Source organism: Doryrhamphus excisus, linkage group LG13 (genome assembly GCF_037039965.1).
Source record: "Doryrhamphus excisus strain RoL-2023G ecotype Guam linkage group LG13, RoL_Dexc_Guam_v1.1, whole genome shotgun sequence".
NCBI classification, from domain to species: domain Eukaryota; kingdom Metazoa; phylum Chordata; class Actinopteri; order Syngnathiformes; family Syngnathidae; genus Doryrhamphus; species Doryrhamphus excisus.
The window spans coordinates 8748537-8774744 of record NC_136369.1 but is presented as its reverse complement, the minus strand read 5'-3'; the positions used below and the strand labels follow the sequence as shown (position 1 = coordinate 8774744).

General features: G+C 40.4%; 2 protein-coding genes across 5 annotated transcripts; both read left to right on the top strand.

The window, feature by feature from the left end:
* The first annotated feature begins 4950 nt into the window (after positions 1-4950).
* Positions 4951-11033, top strand: cops2 (COP9 signalosome subunit 2). The gene is made up of 13 exons (XM_058089490.2): positions 4951-5128; positions 5587-5700; positions 5773-5850; positions 5940-6065; positions 6142-6231; positions 6303-6380; positions 8016-8190; positions 8300-8478; positions 8635-8687; positions 9260-9357; positions 9433-9515; positions 10293-10351; positions 10559-11033. The coding sequence occupies exons 1-13, from the start codon at positions 5075-5077 to the stop codon at positions 10701-10703; spliced, it is 1332 nt and encodes a 443-aa protein (XP_057945473.1). The 5' UTR covers positions 4951-5074; the 3' UTR covers positions 10704-11033.
* Positions 11034-11188: 155 nt separating this feature from the next.
* Positions 11189-25904, top strand: secisbp2l (SECIS binding protein 2-like). 4 transcript variants are annotated; one of them, XM_058089485.2, is made up of 18 exons: positions 11189-11422; positions 14620-14834; positions 16675-16999; positions 17079-17217; positions 17858-18081; positions 18256-18280; positions 18486-18601; positions 18917-19027; positions 19117-19227; positions 19441-19608; positions 19734-19875; positions 20008-20183; positions 20487-20622; positions 20710-20872; positions 21902-22122; positions 22222-22376; positions 22491-22710; positions 23763-25904. In XM_058089485.2, exons 1-18 carry the CDS (start codon positions 11402-11404, stop codon positions 24374-24376), a joined length of 3282 nt encoding a protein of 1093 aa, XP_057945468.2. In that variant the 5' UTR covers positions 11189-11401; the 3' UTR covers positions 24377-25904. The 4 variants fall into 4 exon arrangements, with proteins under 4 accessions (XP_057945468.2, XP_057945466.2, XP_057945467.2 ...); XM_058089483.2 differs by having other exon boundaries at positions 19734-19893; XM_058089484.2 differs by having other exon boundaries at positions 17858-18093.
* The last annotated feature ends 304 nt before the right edge of the window (positions 25905-26208 follow it).

The following is a 26208-nucleotide window of genomic DNA, read 5'->3' as shown; positions in this document are numbered from 1 at the left end:
TCATTTTCTACCACTTTTCCTCATGAGGGCTGCGGGGGTGCTGGAGCCTATCCCAACTGTCTTCGGGCAAGAGGCGGGGTAAACCCTGGACAGGTCGCCAGCCAATCACAGGGCACATATAGACAAACAACCATTCACACTCACATTCATACCTATGGACAATTTGGAGTCACCAATTAACCTAGCATGTTTTTGGAATGTGGGAGGAAACCGGAGTACCCGGAGAAAACCCACATATGCACGGGGAGAACATGCAAACTCCACACAGAGATGGCTGAGGGTGGAATTGAACTAGGGTCTCCGAACTGTGAGGCCTGCGTGCTAACCACTCGACCGCCGTCAAATTCATGCAGTAATTTTACATTGAATTTTTAAAATAAAGTCAAATGTATACTGTATATCCAAACATCTATGAATTGGGAATTGTGTCCATACAGTATCGTGTCTAAGTCATAATCTTTTTGATGGCTGCGGTAAAGGCGTATGACACAACAAAGGCAAGACGGCAGTAAAACAGACAGAACAAATATGATGAACGATGGGCAGATCATAGCTGGAGGGGAAAGACTAAGAATATTTCATGGGTGTCGTCATGCTTGTTTTTCCAGGTTGTATTAAAGTAGGACAGAGGAAGGGGACCCCGTTTCTGACAATGACTTTTAAGAAGTAGCACATAAAGAAAAGGACAGTCTTGGAAGTCAGCTCATGTGGAACATTCTGGAGTTCTGTGCTGTTTGCATGACTTGTCCTGCTTAGAGTTCTGAAGCAACAACAAAGTCTCAGTGATTCCCTTTTGCTTTGACTGTGTGATATCATTATGTCTAATTGTTCTGGTATTTTAGTTGTCAGAAAACACAGATGTGTCTGACTTCACATCTGCAATCTTTTTTTAACTGGTGAGAGATGTGGAGCCACCTTCTGATGAGTGTTATCTTGTCGTTTTATTGCTTTAAACAATCAGGCTCAAACCACAACATTACGCACTGAACTGAACAATCTAACAATGAGCAACACAAGCACTGTTTTTACAGATATAATGATATGTTTTGATGCTATCCGATAATACCGTGCTTTTTATTAACTCGGCCACATATGGTTAGTTTATCTGTCAACAGGCAAGAAGGACTGCACAAAAATGATTTACAGGAAACTGAAAGTGTGAGTAATAGGCCAAAGACGACAGCTTTCATCTTTGTAAGATTCCTTATGATTGTAATTGTATTTTCTTCTCGAGTCTAAAAAACTATTGTATTCGGTTTTCATCAGACATTTTGGCCCAAATTTTGCCTCAGTTCTCATACAATCTCAGTTCTTATAATGTGGCGCCTAACAAACTCTTACAGGGGAACTGTACTTTTGGGGGAAATTTTGCCCATCATTCACAATCCTTATATGAAGCATGAACACATATTTCTGTGCATAATAATGGCAGAAAACAAGTAAATAAGAGCTAGCTAACAATGCACGTCATTGGGACACATCTATTTTGACAATGATGCAAGAATAACATTGATGATATTGTGTAATGCTTACATGAACACACATTTCTTTCCCTTTTCTGTGCATTCTAGCGCAAGAAAACAACTTAATATGAGCTAGCTAACAATGGACGTCATAGGAAATACGTATTTTGAAGCTAAAAAAAAAATCTCAAAAAACACCAACAATGTTACCACCAAGCTCCACTGATACTGCTTTTGTAGCAGCTAACACGAAAAAACATATTTATCTGGTTGACTAACAACCAGGTCTTGCTACAAAGTCTCAACAAGATACTTGTTTGCTGTCAGCGGTTTTTAACTGAGGACTGATCCACACAGCCATCCCTAGGGGAGCGGACATCGTACGTGTTGTCGCTGTATCTAACCCAGGGGTCTCAAACTCAATTTACTTGGGGGCCACTGGAGCTAGGGTCTGGGCGAGACTGGGCCCCATCAGGTTTTCCAAAAAAAAAAAAACCCATTTATTAAAAACATAAAAATTTATAAACTTTGCTTTGGTTTCGATTTTCTACAAGAAAAGCTCTGATAAAACATTCCACTGTTCTCAAATATCTTACTTTTTATTTTTCAACACAAAATAAGATGAAAGTAAATAAACAAATCAAGAATAAAGAAAATCAATCTATAAGTAATAAATAAATAAATATAATAATAACAATAAAACAGCAAATAATAAAAACTTAAGAAACCACATATAGTTGGTGGGTAGACATTATTTTTTTCAGATTAAAATTAACAAAGCATTATTGGAGACCTGTAGACATGACAAAATCACATTTATACTCTTTTTTTATTTACAACATATTGCGCAACTGCAGGGTCTTGAGACACATGCTAACTCGCAAACTAGAGAGCTAGCGACCTAAACGGTAGCCTTCGAGTTATTTCCTTTAAACTTAAATAGCCAAAAACTTACCACTTCCACACGGATAGGGAGGATAACTATTAACAGTTATTTATCCTTTAACATGAACATTAATCAAACGTAATAATTTTTTCTGGGTACATGATACCATACAGCATCCATATCAAACTTGCGCGGGCCGCACTAACATTAAACTTTCATATCAAGGCGGGGGCATCAAACTAGTGTCCTGCAGGCCACATTTGAGACCCCTGATCTAACCTCTCTCTCCTAACCTCTCTCCTTGTCTTCAATAAAGGTAAAAGTGATGTTATATGTTCATTCATCCATTTCACTGCATGAGTGCTTCCGGCACTGTGGGGTGCTGCTGTGGAGGGGAAATGTTCCGTGACATTCTGCAGCAAAGCATGGGCCCCTTCGTAAAATGGGCCCAAAGACACCTTCAGGATGACAAATTCATTCCTGATGCAGTAGAAGGTGAAGGTAATGGAGTGGCCGAGTGTGTATCCTGTCCTGAACTCAATTGAGCACCTGTGGGCCGTTCTCAAGTGGAAGGTGTGGAACTATTGACACTTTGGGCACAATTTGGACATGTTCACAGTGAGGTGTACTCTCACTTGTGTTGCCAGCTGTTTGTGTCGGCTTTATGGTGACAAATCAGGGCATAGTAGGAGCCATGGGCCTTTTGTCTCAAAGCCACAGGTTTTTTTGGGCATTGTTGGGAAAAAGCTGTCCATTTATTAGGTATATTTGTTTAAGTCAATTAATGAATTGCGGACAGACATGAAACACATGTCATAGAATGACTCATCTCGGCGTGTGCAGACATATTGTGAAACAGGTAGACATATTCACAGTGTCAATACACACACACACACACTTACATCAGTAATTTTACCGTGGACATTTTGAAAGCTTTTCAGATTGTAAGTCAGACTGGGGATCAGTGGATGCACTTTCCCGTTAGCATCAGTGTTTATGATTCATGACTCAATATTGTAAATATTATGGCCCAATTCACTTCCTAGCATGATGCACTCGCATTTTTCACCCACACTCATCAATATTTTTTAAATAAACCTATGACATATAAACTGTTTGCTTGGTTGTTTTCAGAATAGTAACATAATCTTAACAGGAATAACATTTCTGGAGTTCTGGAGAGGCATAGTGATTGGAAATAAATGGGATTCTGCCAGAGACCTCTCTGTGGGAGTCAAGGCTGGTCATTAAACCCAACTAAGAGCACACATTTACTGTATTGTACTGTAATGTACTGTAATATAATGTATAGCAGTACACATCTTATGTATGTCCTCCACTCCAAATATGTTTTTTTTTTCCTGAAAATATAAGAAGACCACCACTGGCTACAATTTGATACCAATAGTGGTTTAAAAGAACAGATGTACAAAATAAATATAAATTTCAAATACACAAACCTGATTATCTGATGCTTTGGCGTTTTTTAATTTGAGAATACGACATTGTAACAACATTTATAGGTCAGAAAAGTGGAAAAAGCAAAACAGGTCCCCTTTAAAGATGACTGGTCGGTCATGACTGATTCACACACAAGTCCGTAGCACATCCACACACACAAAAGCTGTCCTAGAGAGGCGATCAACAATGCATACACTGTTAGTAGCTAAACCTGGCCAAATCACTATCTCTAGTTTATTCTTGATGGCTTGGTTAGCTCGCCAGTCATATTTTTTCACTGTCCTTTTCTGAAAATTAATGTTTCATCTGGGTGTACCTTCCATACCAGTCAACAAATAATTGTGGATCTTAACTAAATAATTGTGGCCCATTTGTTTCCTATAATTTTGTATACTGTATTTAGTGTATTTAATGTAATGGTGATTAATAAAATATGTATCTCATTTTCTCAATTTAAAATAATCTAATTGCTTAGGTAGCTGCATTTAAACCAGTGGGGAATGAATCAAGCCAACATATGCACATTTGAATTTTTACATATGTTTATTATTGTTCCATCTTGTTGCTGCCTGATGTTGTAATTCATGTTGTTACATGCATTTTGCTTGTGTTTGCATGCTGTTATAGGTTTTTAGTCATGTAAGAACAGACACTCATTTAGAAAAAGAAAAAGCACTAAATCGGAATTGGGCACTCAAACCTGCAGCGTGTAAATCCAACCCAAGACATTTTTTGTTTAGTCAAAATGTTGATAAATCTGTAATTTTGCAACTTCGCCACTAGGAAGAGTTGTGCTCCTTAATATGTCCTCCTTAAAAATACTTTGTGGTCTTCTGCGACCAGACCTACTTTTACAAAAGTTTGAAGACACTGGCATTCAGTAGGATGCAAAAGTGTCTCTAAAAATGACTGATACTGTATATCACATCAGCTGAAAAGATGAGGAAGTGCATTTGGGTAGAATTTTTATATGTGGGGCATTCTAATGCTAGATAAGGTATTCTAATATGAAGAAGAAAAGCAGTCATATTTCTTATGGAAGAGGAAGAAATTTACAAATGTACAAAACATCACAACAGAGTATTTATGAAGAGGTTGGTGTCACCTTGTAACACCCAGAGATGGTACAATAGCGCCATCTATGGACTGAAACTAGTTCCTCGCTCCTCTTTCCAGCCTGACACACCACCTCCCCATCGCCGCAAAACACAGCACAGGCCGGGCAACTATTTTTCTCTCAACAAGGATAACAAGGACTATCACAATGTCTGACATGGAGGACGATTTTATGTGTGATGATGAAGAAGACTACGACCTGGTATTTATTTCTAAAACTACCAAACTTTGCCTTTTATCTTGAACTGAGCGCTAACTGGAAAGCGCCGGACAGTGCAGGCTAGCTAGCATTAGCCCTGTAGTTAGCTTGTTGAGCTAATACGAAAGCACAAGTCTCAGGTTACCTTGCTAGCTGGCTACACACGCTCCACGCTAGTTGTCGCAGCCGACTAATATAAAATAAACTCGAACCGTGTGCGGTCGCTTACAGATACTTCATGCATTCTCTTGCTACTGTGTATGAGACCTGTCAATGAGAAGCATTGCAGCCGGCTAGTTAGCGTATACGCTAGCTAACTTTAGCAGGACCTCGTACTAGCAGAGTAGTATGATTCATTGTTGTATGGTTTGCTTTCCTGCATTTTGGTTATGTCTTGTTAGCAACTTGGACTATATAACTTCTATAATAAGATTTTGACGTACACTTATTCAAAAATACAGGAATACTCAGAAGACAGCAATTCAGAGCCAAATGTCGACCTGGAAAACCAGTACTACAACTCCAAAGCATTGAAGGAGGATGATCCCAAAGCAGCACTCAGCAGTTTCCAGAAGGTGGAGTGCTACTCAATTACGTTATTATTTTTAAAAAAAGCAGATTTCATGAGTGTCATATTTTATTCAAAGGTGTTGGAATTAGAAGGGGAGAAAGGTGAATGGGGGTTCAAGGCACTGAAACAGATGATTAAAATCAACTTTAAGCTGGTAAGTATCGCCTCACCCACTATAGCATGACAGATACTACTGTGTCAGGTTTGAGTCATTGTATTTTCCATGTCTTGTCTTTGCAACAGACAAATTTTCCAGAGATGATGAACAGATACAAACAGCTGCTCACGTACATCAGAAGTGCAGTCACCAGGAACTATTCAGAGAAGTCCATCAACTCCATTCTGGACTACATCTCTACCTCCAAACAGGTTAGTGGGTGGGAGAGTCTGGCAGTTAAATATGTGGTGTCTCTGTTAATCTGAAATGAGTTCCAATTGTTATCAGATGGATTTGCTACAAGAGTTTTATGAAACTACTCTGGAAGCGTTGAAAGATGCAAAAAACGACAGACTTTGGTTTAAAACCAACACAAAGGTACACTAAGGTCAAAATTCAAGTTTTATAGTAAAACAGATAAATTGATCAATTGATCTTTTACTCTGTAGCTTGGGAAGTTGTACCTGGAGAGGGAAGAGTATGGGAAGCTACAGAAGATCCTGAGACAGTTACACCAGTCTTGCCAGGTAACGACACTCACACTTGAAGTATTTTTTTGTAATCCTAAAATGAAGTGAGAATACATATGGTATTCTCTCAAGTGGTGGTACAAAAATACAGTCTTTGACATTAACACCCTTTCCACATCGCAATGTCCCTGTGATTTGTTTTTGGTGTGTTAAAAAATATTATTATTATTACTAGTAAACAGTTGTAAACAACAGCACAGCAAGTGTAACGCGCATGAGATTTACACCAACAGCTGAGTAGAACAACTAACATTTTGAAGGGCATGCAGAGGTAGATAAGACTGACCACTCATGATGCTTCCAATTTAGCTACTGCCATGTTGTGGTGTTAAAACAAATTCATCAGTGGGTTGCCTACCAGCATAGCTGTTAATTATTTTGAATAAAGAGCACCATAGACCCCAGCGATTATTTGCTTTCATAGACCATACATCCAGTGACCATAGGAGACTCAGCAGTCAATTGAATGGAAGCATTTACGGTAAATGGGTCTGAAAGAATCTCCTTTGCCACATGGTGTCAGAAATGTAATTACACTGTCTGTTATTTAGTTTCCTGATGAGGAAAAATGTGCTTATTTGATACACTCGCCGATTAATTTGAGGCACAGCGTGTATATATAAGAGCAGAGGCCACTATCCGATTTAATTATTTGCAAATTGTTGCTATGCAAACTCTTTTAGATTACTTGGAAACTATAGTATTATTCAATTTGACAATTTTGCAGTGTGTGACAGATTTTCTGAATGTAACATTAAAATCTTGATTACCAGTTACAATTATATAATATTTAAAGGACTCCTGGGGCTGTTATATGAGGGCCCTACTTGATCAGCCATGAATCATTAGCTAGCTGGAATCTTGTAGCTGTGGGTGTCACAGTAAAGCCACACATTACTGCGTTAGACATGCAACTCCAGACGAGGCTGGCTTACATCCCTTTTCACATACTTTTGGTGTTTGTGGGAGGGGGTTTCACTTGTTTCCCTAGGGCAGTGGCTCTCAATTATTTTCTGTCATGCACCCCCCAAATGACAGAAATGCTTTCAAGCCCTCTCGATTTGAAATGCGAGAGAAAACGATAATGCCTATTAATTTATACATGTACTGAACAGACTGAAACAAAGAAAATGCAACAAAATGGAGAGCATACAAGCCTTTTATAGAGTCAAGTTGCATGTAGAGTACTATAAATTTGTCCATGTCCGCAGGTCTGCCAGAAAATAAAAGCCTCTAATCCTCCCACCACCTTCCGCTGTGCCCCCCGCCAGGGCGGGTGGTCCCACTGTTTGAGAAGCACTGTCCTAGGGCATTTAGACTTTGGCAAAGAGAAAGTTGAGGGCATATTTAGGTTTCTTGTACAACCCATAGCTGTTTGCTACACCTGTTAGCTATTTTGGAATTGGTGGGTCAAATTTACTAAGAGAAAAAAAACAGCCTGAACATAAACACGGCGACCTTCAGGGTAGTCATGTCGATACAACAAACTCAAGCGTACATGGTGACATTAACATCACATTTATACATATACATACACTGCAAATGTCTGTTTCAGTGAGTAAAACATTTGAAATGTTTTTTTTTTTTTTAAAGTATGGTTGGACTAGTGTCCTGTGTTCCTGTTTCTCACAGACAGATGATGGAGAGGATGACCTGAAGAAAGGCACACAATTGTTGGAGATTTATGCTTTGGAAATTCAGATGTACACTGCACAAAAAAACAACAAGAAATTGAAAGCCCTGTATGAGCAGTCTCTCCATATTAAATCTGCCATTCCTCATCCACTTATAATGGGGGTTATCCGAGGTAAGTGGTTGTTCATTCAGCTGGCAACTTTCTTTTTTTTTTTTTTTTCATATAGCATGTTGTAAAACTTGTCTTGATGAATGACATGTGCTTGTTTGGTCCTAAACAGAGTGCGGCGGGAAAATGCATTTGAGAGAGGGGGAATTTGAAAAAGCTCACACAGATTTCTTTGAGGCCTTTAAAAATTACGATGAATCTGGAAGCCCAAGAAGGACAACGTGTCTGAAATACCTGGTGCTCGCCAACATGCTAATGAAGTCAGGAATAAATCCTTTTGACTCACAAGAGGTGTGTCTTTAGCATTTTGTTATTTTCTTGGAAATCTAAATGTTTGTTACTACCGTATGTTTTTTGTTGTTGTTGTTTTTAGAAAGTGTTCAATTCTGAATTGTTGTTTTCAACAGAGAAAACGCAGCCTAATATTTTCTTGTTTCCCCTTCAAAGGCCAAACCATACAAAAATGACCCGGAGATTCTCGCAATGACAAACTTAGTAAGGTAAGAATCTATTAATATGTGATATTATCCTGCTGTTACATTTATTATTAATAATATATTATTCTACTAGTTTGACTATTTTTTACCTAAAATCTTAATTGTTCGACTTTGGTCTTTTGTTTTGTATGGATACTAGACATCCATCCATCCATTTTCTATGGGGCTTATTCTCAATAGGGTCGCGGGGATGAGCTGGAGCCTATCCCAGCAGGCTTCGGGCGAGAGGCGGGGCACAACCTGGACTGGCCGCCAGCCGCACATATAGACAAACAACCATTCACACTCACATTCATGCCTATGGACAATTTGGAGTCGCCAATTAACCTACCATGCATGTTTTTGGAATATGGGAGGAAAACGTATGACACACGCACGGGGAGAACATGCAAACTCCACACAGAGATGCCCAACTGGAGATTAGAAACCAGGTCTTCTCGATCTCCTGACTGTCGCTTACATGTTAACCACTTGTGCACTGTGCGGCGGATAGTGGACACTGTCCCTTATTCATTGGGATCTGTTATGTGACACAGTGTGGTGTTCAATAATAGCATTGACTATTTTTCTTGTAGCGCCTACCAGAACAATGACATCACCGAATTTGAGAAAATCTTGAAAACAAATCACAGTAACATAATGGACGACCCTTTCATCAGGGAGCACATAGAGGGTGAGTGGTAACCGTGACTTCCGTCCACATGCACCAAGAATATCTTGCTAATACAGTTGCTTTTTGTTTTTGCAGAACTGCTGCGGAACATTAGAACTCAAGTACTTATCAAACTCATCAAACCATACACAAGAATACACATCCCTTTCATTTCTAAGGTATTTAAAACAATTGTAAATAATCAGACATGGATACAGTGAAATGTGCACTGAGCTGTATCATGGCATGGTGTTTCATGTACATAGGGAGGAAAGACGATGCTTGTCAACTCTAACAAACAGCTGACATTGCAGTGTGTATTCCAACATCATGAATGTTTTTTTTATCGCTTGTGAGTAAGGCGCATACAGGTGTCTACCACTACACAAAATTAAACTAACATCATTTTGTAATAAATGAGATAATGATAACATTTCCTATAATGGAAAACAAAAAGATCATTTTTACCTGTGCATGGATACTATGCATAGATACTGAAGTTCTCTTTTTGTGTGGGGGATGTTTTTAAGGACAAAAACCTACATTTGTGTTTTGAAAAATACCCCCATTCATGTGGGCATGGCCAAAGTCTTGTGAGATGTGTTGCATGACTGTTGATGATTGTGGATTCTCTTGTTTTGGAAGTTTTTATCAACAGTTTACTAAACCACCATTATGTTATGCTTTTGCTGTGGTGCAAGGGCAAATACACATCTATGATAACATGGGTTTCAGACAGTAGTGGAGTGCCACGAGGATGTCGCCTTTTGTTCACTTATCAATTTGACTGGCATGCACTTGTTCCCTTCTGCTATTGTGACGGTATATGGTACAATATTGCTGGAACATCTGAAATGCAAATGTGCACTTTGTTAAAAATGTACATTTGCATAATTTCCATCTCTCTGATTACCAGGAGTATGTGACAAGTACCTCTCTACCACTTTGTGTTTCAGGAGCTGAATATTGATGTTTGTGATGTGGAGAGTCTGCTGGTGCAGTGCATTTTGGATAAGTATGTATTTTTGTTTCCCTGACACATAATTAAACAAATAGGTCACATATTTAGGTGATCCTTTCTGCCCAAAACAGATTGAATTACACATCATTGATGATAACCTTTTGAGATTATGAATAAAATTGAGCTGTACCTTGTGTCGAGATGTGCTGTCCTGGCTGCTAGTTTTAGCTGTTCTTAAGCTGTGTTTGTGTTTTTTTCCAGCACAATTCACGGACGAATCGACCAAGTAAACCAGCTATTAGAACTAGACTACCAGAAGAGAGGAGGGGCTCGCTATACAGCTTTAGACAAATGGACAAATCAGCTGAACTCTCTCAACCAGGCGATTGTGAGCAAGCTCACATGATGCCATTGAAAATCAAGAGACAAGGAAAAATGGCATGTTTGAATACATCCATCAAGTATGCTGCCTTGCTTCAGAGACAAAACGCCACGAGATTTGAATAACACCACTGATTTCAAGAAGACTGCAAGAACCGAATGTGTTCAAAGTGTGCTGTTTTGTCCTGATGAGAGGAAATCACTGACACTTGTTTTTCATGTACCAGATTGGCAGATCCTTCCATGTGCAGATATTTTGGTTGTTCAAATGTGTATGAGGAAAACATACACAGTATTTTAATGTATACTATTGCCTGTTGGTAATAAACAAAGTCCTCTCAGTACTTAAAAAGAAACTTGGGAGTGTTTTCATCGTGATTACTAGATTTGCATCACTGATTAAAGTTGTACTGCGCCTCTATGGCGTCATATGTTTTTCAGCCAATAGGGGCGTCCATAGCCTGAACGACTTCCGCTTTGTTGCCTCCCATTTCCACTGTAGTCTGCCTTCATTCGCAGTAAACCAGCGCTACTAGCTTGTAGCTAGCGGACCTTGCTCCGCTAAACCCCGCAAGCCGCTGCAGTGCATTCACTAGGAAGCCAGTATCCATTTCGCTAAACCTTCAGGAATTTCAGTTATTTACCATGAAGAAGATAAAAAGGTCCATAGGCTGACGTCCACCCTGGGATCAATGACGGTCTGTCGCCGTGTCGGTGACTGACATGGATGCAAGTGACATAAAGGTAGTCATTTAAAAATTACATTTTTATTTGCGTCTTGCTAAAGCATTAGCATGTTATACAGGAAGCACAGCTTTATAGTATTGTTACGAGGCCCAGAGCTGAGGTTTTGATGGAGAGAAATTATCTCTCGTAATTCCAAATGACAGTCTTGTTGTAACTGTTTTTTAATTGATTTGTGTGTTGAGACGAATACAAAAACCCCACGTTGTTTTGAGATGGGCGTTTGCGGTGGACAACAGTAAGGCAAACAGTTAACCTATTGGCTAGCAGCGTCATTAGCGCTAATGGCAGCAGCATTTCTCAACAATATAGGCGTTATGCATTGAAATAAGCCATTTCATTTTGTATCGCAAGTTAACGGGGTTTTTTTAATCGACGCGAGATTATGACCTATATCCTTTTAAGTTGTTAATCGATTTAAGCCCTGGGAGCGACGTCTATGTTAATGCTAAGTTGGCTAACTATGTGAAGCCAAAACATATCAGCTGTCATTGGACGACAACTGTAATCAGGGCAACAACTAAGCAACAATTGACTCCATACCACAGTCTCGACCAGGAGTCCACAACCTTTAGCATCGAAAGAACCATTTTGCCTCCTCTTCCAATAAACAAAAATGTCTGGAGCCACGAAACGTAACAGCTTATAAACTTTTAAAAGTTTTAATGTTTTTCAAATTTTACCTGTTTAAATGTGACCTGGATAAACTTCCATTCATGAGCCAGCTTCGGGTGCGGTATAAGTTTTTATAAATAGTGCAAAGGAGAATGTCTGGTTCGTCAACATTTATAACATTCCTCTGACGTCAGAGTTCACAGCAGAGCCTGTGTTTGGGTTGTGATGCAATGAGGTGTGGTGGTGAAGTGGGACAAAGCTCTGGGTTGATATATTGTCAACAAAGTGTGGTCTAATATATAAGACTTTTGGAATATGAACATTTCAAAATCGTAAATAATATTCAGAAATAATGATCCTTGCTAGTTTACTAGCCTCACAGTGAGGAGAACCGGGTTAAAATCTTCATTGTCACCTCTCTTGTGTCTTCGTCTTTTCCTCATGCTTTCTCCGTGTACTTGAGGTTCCTCTCTCATCCCCAAACACAGCCCATAACATTGTGTAATTTCTGTTTCTGATTAATAAAGTATGTGTGCATCGGCAGTCATGGCCCAAAATTATGGAAATGACTTGAGTAACTTTGCTGCTTCAATTTTCATTTTTTATGACCCCCACACTAATAGCTTGTTTTTTTTCAGTGTATAACAGACAATACAGAGTTCATTCATTCATTTTCTACTGCTTATCCTCACGAGGGTCACGTGGGTGCTGGAGCCTATCCCAGCTGTCTTCGGGGTACACCCTGGACTGGTCGCCAGCCAATCACAGGGCACATATAGACAAACAACCATTCACACTCACATTCATACCTATGGACAATTTGGAGTCACTAATTAAACTAGCATGTTTTTGGAATGTGGGAGGAAACCGGAGTCCCCGGAGAAAACCCACGCATGCACGGGGAGAACGTGCAAACTCTACACAGAGATGTCTGAGGGTGGAATTGAACTCTGATCTCCTAGCTGTGGAGGCTCCTGGCCTGCGTGCTAACCACTCAATAAACACACACTTTAGAGTTATTGAACAAAATTTAAGTCACTTGCCTAGAATTACCCTGGGCTCACACTGAATCCGTCGCGGCTTCGTTGCAGTGCAGCTGTGTCTCCGGCGGCCGTACGGAACAATGCAAAGAATCCGTTTGGGGTCTTAACTTTTTACGCCGGAGGGCTCTCTGGTCAAGCTATGGATTCCTGCAGCCAGAGCGGCGCTCACACCTGCGTCTACCAGAGTCAGTGTGAGTGGCACTTTGCGGCTAGCCGGATCAGGCCCGGAGCCGCAACGGATTCAATCTGAGCCCGGGATAATTACTGAGACGTGCCATGTGATGACTGGTGCGGTGACCAGTCAAATACAGCTAATAGTTTCCTGCTCATCCTGGACCTTAATAAGGACCATAATTGTCCTTATTTTCCCAGGTCACACTCCACAATATGGTGAGTGAAATGTTCAAAAGTGTTTAATTAATTAATTATTGTACAAATAAAGGCTTGTGAGAACAGTGGATCTCGGTCTAATCCGTGTTGGCTCTACCATCCCCAAAGGATGCACATCTGCGTCTGACCTCAATGCAACTTTCACAATTGCAGCCATTCTCCCTCACCAACACTAACTGACACATACATGCATGGTCAGTCAAGCCATCGATACTATCATAGTATTTGAAAACATAAAACCACATAACAATACTTATCACCCGTGTTCAAAATTCAGGTTTCATTACTTGTGCTCATGGATGCTGTACCTTGCCATATAATTAGATTACCCAATGCAACTGTCTCTGTTATCCTCTCAGACATAATCCCGCAACAGCCTGCTATCACCTGTCCAGTACCACTATGCAAGCCTAGAACAACAACTTCTTGTAGCCATATTCTGCATGTGGAGAGTTCAATAACTATCTGGTTTGACTGAATTAGCTAATTTCTAAGCAGACAAGCTAACATCTGTAAAGGCAAAGTGGGAGAAGAAGCACTCACTGCCAGTGGTGGTGGGATACAATAGCTGTTTGTGTTGCATCCACAGACTACATTGTAACTTGCATCCTGAGCACTGTTTCTGAGATTTAGGCAGCTGCTTTGTTAGCTGAACCCGCTCAACCCTCTTTAATTGGCTATCTCAGTCTTGGACTGCTTAAAAAGAACTCCAGGGCCATTGGCTGAAAGTAACGATTTTTTTTTATTGAGCGGAAGCTTGTTGCTTCGATTAAACGAGCAATTGGTTAGACCTTAGACCGGGGGTGTCTAACATTAGCATACTAGCATTTTTTGCTATTTTCATGGGTAAAATGTGAAGAAGATTAAAAATGAGAAAAGTTCAGAAGCTGAAGCCGCGTGTTTTGGGGCTCGAGACCATCTTTCTTCAGTGGAAGAGGAGGCAAAATGGCACTTTAGATGCTAAAAGTGAGTGACCAATCAACTTATTTGGGCTAAATGAAAATTTACTCAGATTGTTTTTTATTCCAAGAATTTGTCAGCTTCAGATGCGCCACTGTATCTCAGCTTTCACAGTTAAACCTATTTCTTATTCTCATGCATATTTAAAAATTAATTACTAATTAATCACATTTTGTTTGCTTTTTACAGGATGTGAAACTTTCAGCCGAAGTGGAACCATTCATCCCACAGAAAAAAGGTCTTGACGGATCCCTAATCAGCATGAGTCTTTCAGGAGAGCCGACAGGTGGAGGAGGAGGAGGTGGCGGAGGAATGGGAGGGGGTAATGGAGGGGTGGAAACCACTCCTATACCCAGCTACCTCATCACCTGCTACCCTTTTGTGCAGGAGAACCAACACAACAGGTACTGTGTCACAGGCGGAGGGGGTACAGGGCTCCAGACTAACTTGTTTTACCAGGACCACTTTTGCCCCTAACTTAAAATTGATGGGTGAACGGATATAGATACAGATAGTGGTATACTCGCTCATCCCTACTATTTTCTGATCATTAGGCGTCATGTCTGAATTGATCAGCTATAATAAATATTGGGAGTTGAAGCAAATATTATTCGCTAAGCTACTCAACTGATCAGCTGTAACCTACTGGTAGTTCACCATTACTCATAGCTACCTGTTAAAGAGATATGTTCAATTCTGGTCGGATTTTGGTGGCGAAAAATGTAGTCCAGTTAGCCAGCAGTGGTTACACAAGTGAAGAGTTTGGCAGTGGAAGATCTTGTGTATGTCTTTGTCACAGACACAAGAATGCGTATTGTTTTGAGAAGTCAAACTCCTTACTTCACCGAAATCTGACCAGAAATTAACTTAGCCTACGAAGGGGTAAGTTGCTCTTGATGTACTACCCACTTCTTGTTTATGTTGACAACTAGTGGTTAGAAGACAAAACACCGTTATTATTATTGTAATGATAAGAGAGCAAGGTTGTTAAGTGACACTTTAAAGCACGTACCCCATGAATGTGATAGCCATTGTAGTTGTGACAAAAAAGAGCTCAAGATGAACTGCATTGTTTGTTTATTGTAAAGACAAGATGTTGCTGTGGTAAAAACAAAAAAAGTCACATTTAGATTCTTAGACTAGGTGGATAACTATAACCAGCTAGCTGCAGCCAGAGAAACAGCGAAGACGGGCAAAATTTTGAAATAAAGATGATTATTTGTTTAACAAAGATAAACAAATAATCAAACTAAAATTTGAGTCAAACATGGGCGATCACAAATGCAAGCGATAACACACGCTTTCTTTGATAGGCATACACTGTGACAAGCTGCCGTCACATTTCACAGATTATTTTTCATTCTCACGGTTGCACATGTGTGAGTAGATGAAAAATTCACTTGCAAAGTGTCATATTTTAGTCGCAAAATGCGGCCACTGAGTTGCAGCCTGGGGCCGTGCTGATATGTGGACAGGTCTTTCTAAAGCCTTCTCTGAAAAGACTGTTTATTTAGTTGTCATTTTGAACTGCCCAAGAACAACCAGCTCCTTTCTTTTATTTGCATTCATCAAATGCAAGGCCGACATCCATATCCAGCATGCAATGTCATTTGCCTGGAAATGAAGCTTATGTCAAATGTGCAATGAACACACAGGCAAATTACAGAGTATTTTAAGTACATATTTTCAATGCATTTTTGACCTTTTCCTTCAGGTCCCCTTAAATTGTATTAAATACCAGCTTGGAGTTGTTGAGTTGGCATTGAACCACCACAAGTGTTTCCAGCAGCTCTCTTCTTTGTCCACAGTGATCTTCTATGTCCTGTACAGAGCACACATCCGTTCCTTTTGTCTAGTCGTGCCCCTCAACCCCCATTTGAATGCAAGGAAATGACTGCTATGGGGGTTGGTTGTAAAAATGTTAACATTTGTGTATATCATGAACACACCCTCTTAACAAACCTAACATATGGTACCTGTGGTACTACCAAGGGCGTATAGTGTGATGTGGTTTGGTTTCTTTAAACATGTTAACAAGTTTGTATTTTTTCACATCCTGTGTGAACAAAGCAAAAAAGAAACTATATTAATAAGCAAATAGTAGTTAAAAAATGACAGTAAAACAGTAGTGATTAACTGCTGTTTGTGATCTATGGTTATTAAATTAGTTGGCATTATTCTGGTTATGGAAATGATTTTCGTTTCAAAGAAAAGTACAAAACTGAATTCCCTTATCTTTTACAGACAACATCTAATGTACAATGGCGGGGAGCTGCGCTGGCAGCAGCCTAACCCAAACCCTGGCGGCCCCTACCTGGCCTACCCAATTATGTCCTCCCCTCAGCCACCCGTGTCCAATGACTATGCCTACTACCAGATTATGCCTGCTCCATGTCCCCAAGTGATGGGCTTCTACCAACCATTCCCTGGCACTTATCCAGGGCCAGTGCAGCCTGGGGTTGTTAACCAAGTCTCAGCAGATGTTGGTGATAGACCTCTTCCCGTTGGGCCGTCGTATGGGATGGCAAATCAAAGAGGAAGAGGCATGGTCCGACCTAATCTCCCTAAGGTAAAAAGGGTTGACTAATGTAATATTGTCACACTGAAAATGATGTGTCACAGTAAACCCACACTGTATTGTAAAACAGCAACAGTTAAGTGTTTGCCAGCCTCTGAGGGGTCGGCGTCCTCCACCCAGGAATACAGTAGTCCAGAAGGAAGTCTGCAGCATAGGCCCTGATGGTCGAACTAAGAAAGTACTACTGGTGGATGCAGCTCAGCAGACAGGTGAGCTTATTCCCAATGGTGCTGGACAGTTTAAATCAAAATTGATTTGAAAAAAAACCCAGCAACCAAATCATAAATTTCAGGTTTATTTTTTTCCCTTTTAGGTAGACAATGTTTCACACAAAATTAATGTCATTCTCTTGAGAACAACACACCGTCATTTCTGTGCAGAATCAGTTTCAGTGGCGGTAGTAGCCGCATCTGGTCTTACAGGTTCATGATGCTAATACTTGTGCTTCTAAACAAATGAGAATGTAGCGATTCCAGTTAGCTCCAGTTATTTGCGTATGTGCAACCCATGATGTTACCAGTCTTGATTCTCATCTTGAGATTACTGTTGTGCTTGAATTCTTTATGAAAACATGTTTGTTTTGGAATACAAGGTATGCATTTGCTCAACGTTGCATTTTCTGCACTATTTGTATAGTCCTTTGTTGTTAATGCAAATGCATTTTCAAAGATGACATTGTAATGCATAAGTTCATGATCTAATCATATATAATCAAGTATATCAAATGTAAGAAGCGAGAAGCCAATAATGCCCCTCTGACAGTGTCAGTTAAGTTTTATTGTCTTTCTACCTCAAGTCAGATATTTATAATAGAGCCCTATTATGCAATTTGCTCTCATCTGTCATCAGATTTCCCAGGTGAGCTGTCCGGGCGGTGCACTGCCGAGCAGGCCAGTCCCCTGCTGTGGAAGAACCGTACAAAGAAGCGACGGCCGTCCAATCCGTCTGAAAGCTACAGTGATCAGGGCACAAGTGAGGCCGATATAGACAGCGACAGCGGCTACTGTAGCCCCAAACATAACCAGGCCGCAGGAGGAACACAGCGAACAGTGGAGACCTCAGCAACATCCACGGTATGGCAACAGGTTTGGACTCTCATATAAAATTTTAACAAAGGTTTAACTTTATTATACAGTGTCTTAATTTGTATGTGTAGTAAACACAATCACAAATTTGTTAACAAGTCTGTCAACTGTAGTTGTGAAAACTGTACATATCAAAGTATCTCTTTTCTTTGTCCTTTATAGGGTGTTGAGACTGGTGTAATGACAAGTAAGTTTAATTTTACCCAAAGTAGGTAAATACTTTCCTTCCTGACCTCGCATTTCTACATATTGCTATCATTGTTACATTTGTTTTGAAACTCATCTATTGGCATCCAATGCAAGAGTAAAATCAAAACCTAAATTCATAGCCATGGCAAAGTGACTGTGATGTGATGTAAATTTAGCAATACACCTTTTTTCCTTTTTTTCAGCAGGTACATGGGTAAATGTAGCCTCTCAGGCTACCCAGAAGAACTGGGGGGAGAGGAATGGCCAATTCCACAGAGCAGACCACAGAAAGAATCCTGAACAGAGGAACTTCTCACCGGTGCAGTATAGTCCACTGGATTAGTTGCTACATAAATATAAAAATATGAGATTTTTCTTTGGATGATTATATTTTAATGTTTTAACTAGAGCAGTCAAATAAATGTTAATGTTGTTAATTTTAAATGGTTTGGGCACAGAACCTATGATAGTGAAGCAGCTAAACTGCCCAACTGTGAGCACACTGCTTGCAGTCACAGATGGTGCCTCTCGTCCTACTTTTTTCATGTTCACAAATACATAGAGGCTGTATAATTATTGCATATAAATTCAGGTTCCCCCCCTGACTACTGTTCTCTCAAAAACTGCCAAATAGGATTTTCATAGTGGCTGTCGTGGGCATGTTCTGCCAAACCAGACAGAACAAAGCCTGCAGCCAGTCGGGGTCACAAATGATGAGCTTACTCCAGAACCCCTTTACTTTGAGGTGAGACTTTGAATACTTTTGTAAGGCACACACTTTTATTTTTAGTGTTTTGCATTTATTGTGGTAAAATCTCCTTTATACATCACAAGGATGAAGATGAATTCCCAGATTTACCCACTGGAGGTGCCGCCCATCGTGTCACCAAAGTGGAACCAACTCCAGCCCAGACTCATATGCAGCCCAAACTACATAAAAACCTGGTAGGTGTACTGCAAACTAGTAGAATTGTGTTTGTACCAACCAATGTAGGAGTTCAGTTCGCCATAGTACACTTTGGAATGGTGAACTCTGATCTGAATTGTGTTTTCCTATGCAGTGTATTAGCCAACATATGATCGTCATCATTATCAACTTTATTTCAGACATATATAGTACATGGTCCATTGAACATTTTGTCGTCTTCTTTACTGCAGCTAGAAAACCTACCCGAAAACTCCCCTATCAACATTGTGCAGACACCCATCCCAATTACCACATCGGTTCCCAAGAGGGCCAAGAGCCAGAGGAAAAAGGCCTTGGCTGCTGCCTTGGCCACTGCTCAAGAATACTCTGAGATCAGCATGGAACAGCAGAAACTACAGGTACTCTGCCCTGTTTGATCCACACTCAGTAACATGAAATCATTTTAAGCTCCATGGACTGCTGCTAGCCCATGACTGGTTCAGCAGAGTGACCTTGTTGCATCTTTCATCATCCCACCTGTCAGGAGGCCCTCACCAAGGCAGCAGGCAAGAAGAGCAAAACTCCCGTCGAGCTGGACTTGGGCGACATGCTGGCAGCTTTGGCTAAACATCAGCAGGCGATGAAGGCCAGACAACTTAACAATACCAAGCCACTGTCCTTTACAGGTATCACATCCCAAATTGGTACTTACTGCCTGCCCTAAACCATTATATCTTAGATTCTTAAACCCATTCTACAGGATTGTTGTGTATGCACTGGTCTGCTTGTGTACTCACTTTGTTTTTATTTCACTCTAGTTGGAACCACTGCTCCATTCCACAGATCTGGCTCAACCAACCTGGCGGTCATGTTGAAGGGGCATCAACAACCACACTTGGGCTCCCCTAATAATTTGGATTCCAATGCTCCTCGCATAAAGCGAGGAAAGGAGCGAGAAATCCCCAAAGTCAAGCGACCAACGGCCCTTAAGAAGGTTTGTGGTAGATGCTAATGATAAGGATGTGGTATTGGTACACTTGACCTTGACCTTGACACTTGCATAAACAATAATTGATATGTTAAGGAGGTGGTCCCTATTTAGCATTTCTAATAGTTTCTATAATATTTTAGATTATCTCCTTGTGAATTTATTGTCCGTTCATATAGAAAACCGTATTTGAGGTCATGAAAGGAAAGACAGTGGTTCAAAGAAATTGTGGTTTTGTTGACATTAATGAATTACATTGCATTTGTACAGTGAGTTTGCCATTTTTCTTAAATTGTATTGTTTTTGTAGATTATTTTAAAGGAGCGAGAAGGAAAAAAAGGCAAAACAAGCATAGATCAAGAGTCATCGGGCCAAGAAGAGCATGATGATGAAGATTGTTTACATTTTACTGAAGATCTATCACAAGAACCCGCCTCTCAAGAAGGTGACACATGAATTGTATGCATTAAAGCGAGATAATAATAGTTATGTTCTTTTTAATTATTACTTCTTGCTTCTCTTTGTGCCTAAGAAAATGGTCTCAGTGTACCCAGCGACACATCGCTCTCCCCTGCCAGTCAGAATTCTCCATACAGCATCACCCCAGTATCCCAGGGTTCTCCTTCAAGCTCTGGAATTGGGAGTCCCATGGCTTCTAACGCAATCACAAAAATCCACAGTCGACGTTTCAGAGAGTAAGTGACTTTGTCTTGCAATCGCAGTCAGAAATCGTGACGTGTTATTAGCAAATATTTGTCCCACCCAAAAATAGCCTTGGCTGGGAGAAAAGCCTGAAAGTCAGCGGATAGTCTTGTAAGACTAGAACTTTGTACAATGTGCAATTGTAGAGCATGGCACAGATGTCTGACACGTTGTGCCTTTTCAGCAAAAATGTATGCAAGTCGCCATAAATGTGTCTTTGTATCTTCTACTATAGGCCTATTGTCCGTGGCCACCCTTCTCACACATTTTGCATTTAAAGCCTCCAAACGATGCTTGTCGCTGAGCTCCTCCTCTGGCTCGGCTCTGACCACCAGCTCCTCAGGCCACACTACAATTACATTATTTCATACTGTGTGCATACATTCTGGTGGTTTTGTTTTTCAGAGATGATGATTTTGATCATGAAATCAGCAAAAAGTGACAACATAAATACGAGTAACAGTTTGTTGTACAAAGTAATGAATTTAATCCAAATGCTTTGCAGTAAATTGCTTGACACAGCATTAGCTCAAATACTCAAAACCTTGTTATATTTTGATATGTTTTACATGATTCAAACCCTTGAAGTTATAAAGTCCATCATCCCAAAAAAACAAAAACGCGTGTGTGTTGGGCAATATTTTTTATATACCGGTATAGACTCTTCCAATGATAGGAAAATGACTTACATGTATAAATTGGATATATAGATATAAATAAATTTGTTAATGGCTGCGCGCTACGGTGGATACATAAGCTGAATTAAACATTCGTGTGGGGAAGTATTTTCTCGGCAGACCTCCCGACCTCTAGCCCCTCATTGGAAGCTATAAGAAGCATTTATTTCTGCAAAAGGAGGATCCGCAAAATATTGATGCCATTTTTCTGTTGGGGTGCCCTAATTTAGGCACCTAGCACACACACACACACACACACATATGAGAGCGAGAGAGAATCTGATTATTAGGAGTCAGCCAGTTGTTATAGTAATCACGAAAATGTCCCATCGTCACCCCCTGCAGGTACTGCAACCAAGTCTTGAGCAAGGAGATAGACGAGAGTGTGACGCTGCTGTTACAGGAACTGGTCCGCTTCCAAGAGCGTGTCTATCAGAAGGACCCCAACAAGGCCAAGTCCAAACGCCGCCTCGTCATGGGTCTCAGGGAGGTCACTAAGCACATGAAGTTGTGTAACATAAAGTGTGTTATCATCTCTCCCAACTGTGAAAAGATCCAAGCCAAAGGTGAGGAATTTGTCAAAACTGTTCCTGACAAACTGCTGAACACTATGGAGCACATAAAAAACTTGGCACTTTTTGAAGATTTTGTGTGCTGTGTTGCAGGAGGCTTAGATGAAGCTCTGTACAATGTAATTGCCATGGCCAGAGAGCAGGAGATTCCATTTGTGTTTGCTTTGGGTAGAAAGGCTCTCGGACGCTGTGTCAACAAACTAGTAGCCGTTAGTGTCGTTGGCATCTTCAACTATTCAGGAGCTGAGGTAAGGAAACATTTCTACTATTATGTATTTACTAGTCTAGACTCAAGTAGCGTACATTTTGGAGTTGTTGTCATCAAAACAAAATGACAAAACTCCTTTGTCTTTCCACACCAGGGTCTTTTTGACCGTCTAGTGTCGTTAACCGAAGAGGCGAGGATGGCCTACAAAGAAATGGTGTCAGCTCTGGAGCAGGAGAAAGCTGAGGAGGCTCTGAAACATGACAAGAAAGTTCCACACCACATGGGACATTCACGCAACCATTCTGCAGCTTCTGCTACCTCCTTTTGCTCTGTCATCTCTGAGCCCATCTCCGAGGTCAATGAAAAGGAGTATGGTGAGAGCCCTCCCTGAATTCACAATTTGAAAAATAGTCAAAAAGTTCAATACTCTCAACTGCAAACTCTAGCCTTTAAGTGGTATCTTTGTCTTGAAGTCCTGAAATCAAATTCATTTTACACAATATTATAATTTACTGAGATGCGGCTGTGCATTTAGTTGACACTACATTAGGTATAACTGTATAGTCTAATGAGATCCAGAGCGAGAGTTGTAAAATGATTTTAGTTATTATAGCTGTGGTTGTAGTTTGCAGTAATGTAAAACCGCAACATACTTAATAAATAAAACAATGCTCCACATATAGCTAACCATTGGGCTGCACAAGTGGTTAGTGTGCAGGCCACACAGCTAGGAGACCCGAGTTCGATTTCATACCATCTCTGTGTGGAGTTTGCATATTCTCCCGTGCATATGTACGTGGGTTTTACCCGGGTACTCCGGTTTACTCCCACATTCCAAAAACATGCATGTTAGGTTAATTGGCGTCTCCAAATTGTCCATAGTTGTGAATGTGAGTGTGGTGTGAATGATTGTTTGTCTATATGTGCCCTGTGAGAGAAGTCTTGCCCGAAGACAGCTGGGATAGGCTCCAGCACGCCCGTGACCCTCGTGAGGATAAGCGGTAGAAAATGAAGGAATGCATGTCAACCATTGCATTAGAAATATGCCTTTGTACATAGGTAGGCATCACTGCAAACTACTATTATAATAGTAATAATAATTGTTATGTGGTCACATTTGGCCATTATTATCTTTGTAAAGGTAGAAGTGTTTATACAGTTCCAGTATTTTTGTCCTACACATGACAAAAGTATGCAAAAACTACAGAATGCAATAATACAGATGCATTCAGTGATGTGCGGAATCTCTACACATTAATATAATAATTTTTTATTGATATATTAATGTTAATGTTATGGTGTTCACTTTTATACATAGCACAAAAAGCAGTTGTACCCAGTGTTGGGTCTGCTGAGTGTAATATTGTCCCAAGAACATGGAAAAATATAAAAAAATAAAAATAAAACCTTTTTGTATTGCCTTCAGAGACCAACTGGAGAAGTATGGTGGAAAATTCAGATGCTCCAGAGCCAGCCGAGCCGGAAATAGTTCGCCCTTCACCTTCCATAGCACACCTCAGAGACAGTGAGACCCCAGTGGTTACCACAAGTGCTGCCCCGCCCAGCGCCAACACTGTACCGCAGAGAGCTGGGCTTCCCACACAGGGTAATGGGGAGAGGGACGAGGTCCGCGCTGATGACCGCCTGGAGCTTGCGTCTCAGCAGAGCACAGAGACAGGCTCTCTGGATGGCAGCTGTAGGGGCCCACTGAACTCCTCCATCACCTCCACTACCTCCACCCTGGTCCCCGGGATGTTGGAAGAGGCAGAGGAGGAGGACGATGAGGAAGAGGACTACACACCCGAACCTATTTCTGAGGAGGTGCCCACCCTCAGCAGCCGCATCGAGTCGTGGGTGTCAAAGACTCTGGAGAACCTGCAGCTGGGAAAGAGCCAGGACAGTACAGAGGAGGAGGAGGAAGAGGAGGAGGAAGAAGAAGAGGACAGACTGCAGACCGAGGATGAGGAGGGCTTTGTTACAGCTGATATACCAGATGTGAAGATGGAGAGCAAAGAGCAGGCCAAGAAGGTCATAGCCTGATTTCACCTCTCATCCTCGGATCTCCTACTTCCCTCTCTTTCTCTCTCTGTCTGTCACATGTACTCATCCCAAAAAAAACAGAAGTTCTTGCATCACTAAACCCTGACACCAGACCTAATCTCAGGTATTGTCATGACAGACCAACACACATGGTCAGGGACCAAACGGCAGCAGGTTTCTTTTTCATCCATCTCTCCTGTACAGCTCATAACCTGCAACACTTGAATTCGGAGGATTTTTTTTGTTTTCAATTTTCCACATCCAAAGTTGAACTCTCTCTCTCTCGTTTCTGGGAGAAGTTTTAAGAAAAGTGGCGAACCAGTGATCCACCACTCCCAGTGGAAGGGATGTTGCAACTTTTCCACTCCTGTCTTAATTTAACACAGACAGCTGCGTGTGTGTGTGTGTGTGTGTGTGTGTGTGTGTGTTGACAGCCACATAGCTTACACTACTTTGCTGTGTTCATTAGCTTTACATATGTATGTAATGAGTTTGTTACCATTTCCTTCTCACACTCACTACTCCATGAGGGATTTAAGGAGGAAGTTTTCTTTTATTTTTGATTGGCTTGGCTGCTCTAGTTTTACCTACAGTATCTGTGCTTGGCTGGGCTTTCAGTCTTCTTAAAGTGTTTTTTAATGTTGAAATAACTGGTGTTCTACTCTCTACAGATAATTAAGACGAATTAACTTCTAAGAAGCTGTGTTTAGGTGTACTGGTTTGTCCTGTTGATCTTGATGTTTTTCCTGTCTTCAGCTCTTGGATGCGGTCTCTGTTTCATAAAAACTATTGTTGTTGGAGCTTTCTATCAAATGAGTTTCTTAGGGAGGCTGGGTAATGGTCTAATATTGTCTTAATGAACTGCATTCATTATGTAATTCATCTAAAACCATCCATGCAGTTGTCAAATACGAGCTCTGTGGTCTCAGGACAGGCCTATTCCACGATCCAATTCCAATATGAGATAAAAATGACTACAAACAGTATTCTTTTAAAAGGCATCCAACTATTACCTACTCTTATCACGGTAGAGACACAGCTTTACACTAACGCCTCATAACTCCCAAATGTGTGTGTACAAGACGATAGTGACCATTCTGTACATGTAAAAACGAAGCCATTTTGATGTGTTACCACTCTGAATCTAATCAAATGATGTTTAAATAGAGAGTAATCAATTAGTATTTGTAATTTGATTAAGGGTATGCTGTTGTCTGCCTTTTTATTGCCGTGACATCCATCAAAGTGTTTCCAAGTATGTTAATTGACTACATTTTTGCACTATGTACATACAATATTGGAAGAGGTCTTGTGATCAGTATGAGCAAAAACAAAATGAACAACAAAAACGGTTCAATGAAGTACTTTTTCAGTGTGGTTTTTGTCTTTATATCAATATTTATGACTTGTCTTTCTTGACTACTTCACTAGCTACATTGTAAAAGGCTATTTGTCATAACATCCCTTCTCACTCCTAAAATATATGGACTGGTGATTAACATCATTAAAATGTTGTTCAAATAATTAATATGGATGTCTCTTTCTATTTTGTTCAAAAGCTACTGGTGTCATTTGTGACTTTGGAAAAGAGGGCTATACTGTATACTGGAAGTTGGTGTTGATTTTTAAGTGATTATTAGAACTAGTGTGGTACATTCAATCTCAATTCATCCTCAGGAGATCCTTGTTACATATCATGCTGTTATTTTTTTATTTTGTTTCAAATCATACACAACAAAATAAACACAAAAATATCAATCTTTCTGCTCAGCAGTGCACTGTCAGTGCTCAAGCCCTAATTATTAATAATATCACAAAGTCTTGTCATGAAA

Bases quoted from the DNA above. Each gene is read 5' to 3' on its own strand.
- cops2 (XM_058089490.2), top strand. From the start codon at position 5,075: ATGTCTGACATGGAGGACGATTTTATGTGTGATGATGAAGAAGACTAC. The intron at 8,191-8,299 runs GTAAGTGGTTGT...GGTCCTAAACAG, and splicing joins TATAATGGGGGTTATCCGAG to AGTGCGGCGGGAAAATGCAT. The intron at 9,516-10,292 runs GTATTTAAAACA...TTTGTGTTTCAG, and splicing joins ACATCCCTTTCATTTCTAAG to GAGCTGAATATTGATGTTTG.
- secisbp2l (XM_058089482.2), top strand. From the start codon at position 11,402: ATGGATGCAAGTGACATAAAG. The intron at 20,623-20,709 runs GTGACACATGAA...TTTGTGCCTAAG, and splicing joins AGAACCCGCCTCTCAAGAAG to AAAATGGTCTCAGTGTACCC. The intron at 22,711-23,762 runs GTGAGAGCCCTC...TATTGCCTTCAG, and splicing joins GGTCAATGAAAAGGAGTATG to AGACCAACTGGAGAAGTATG.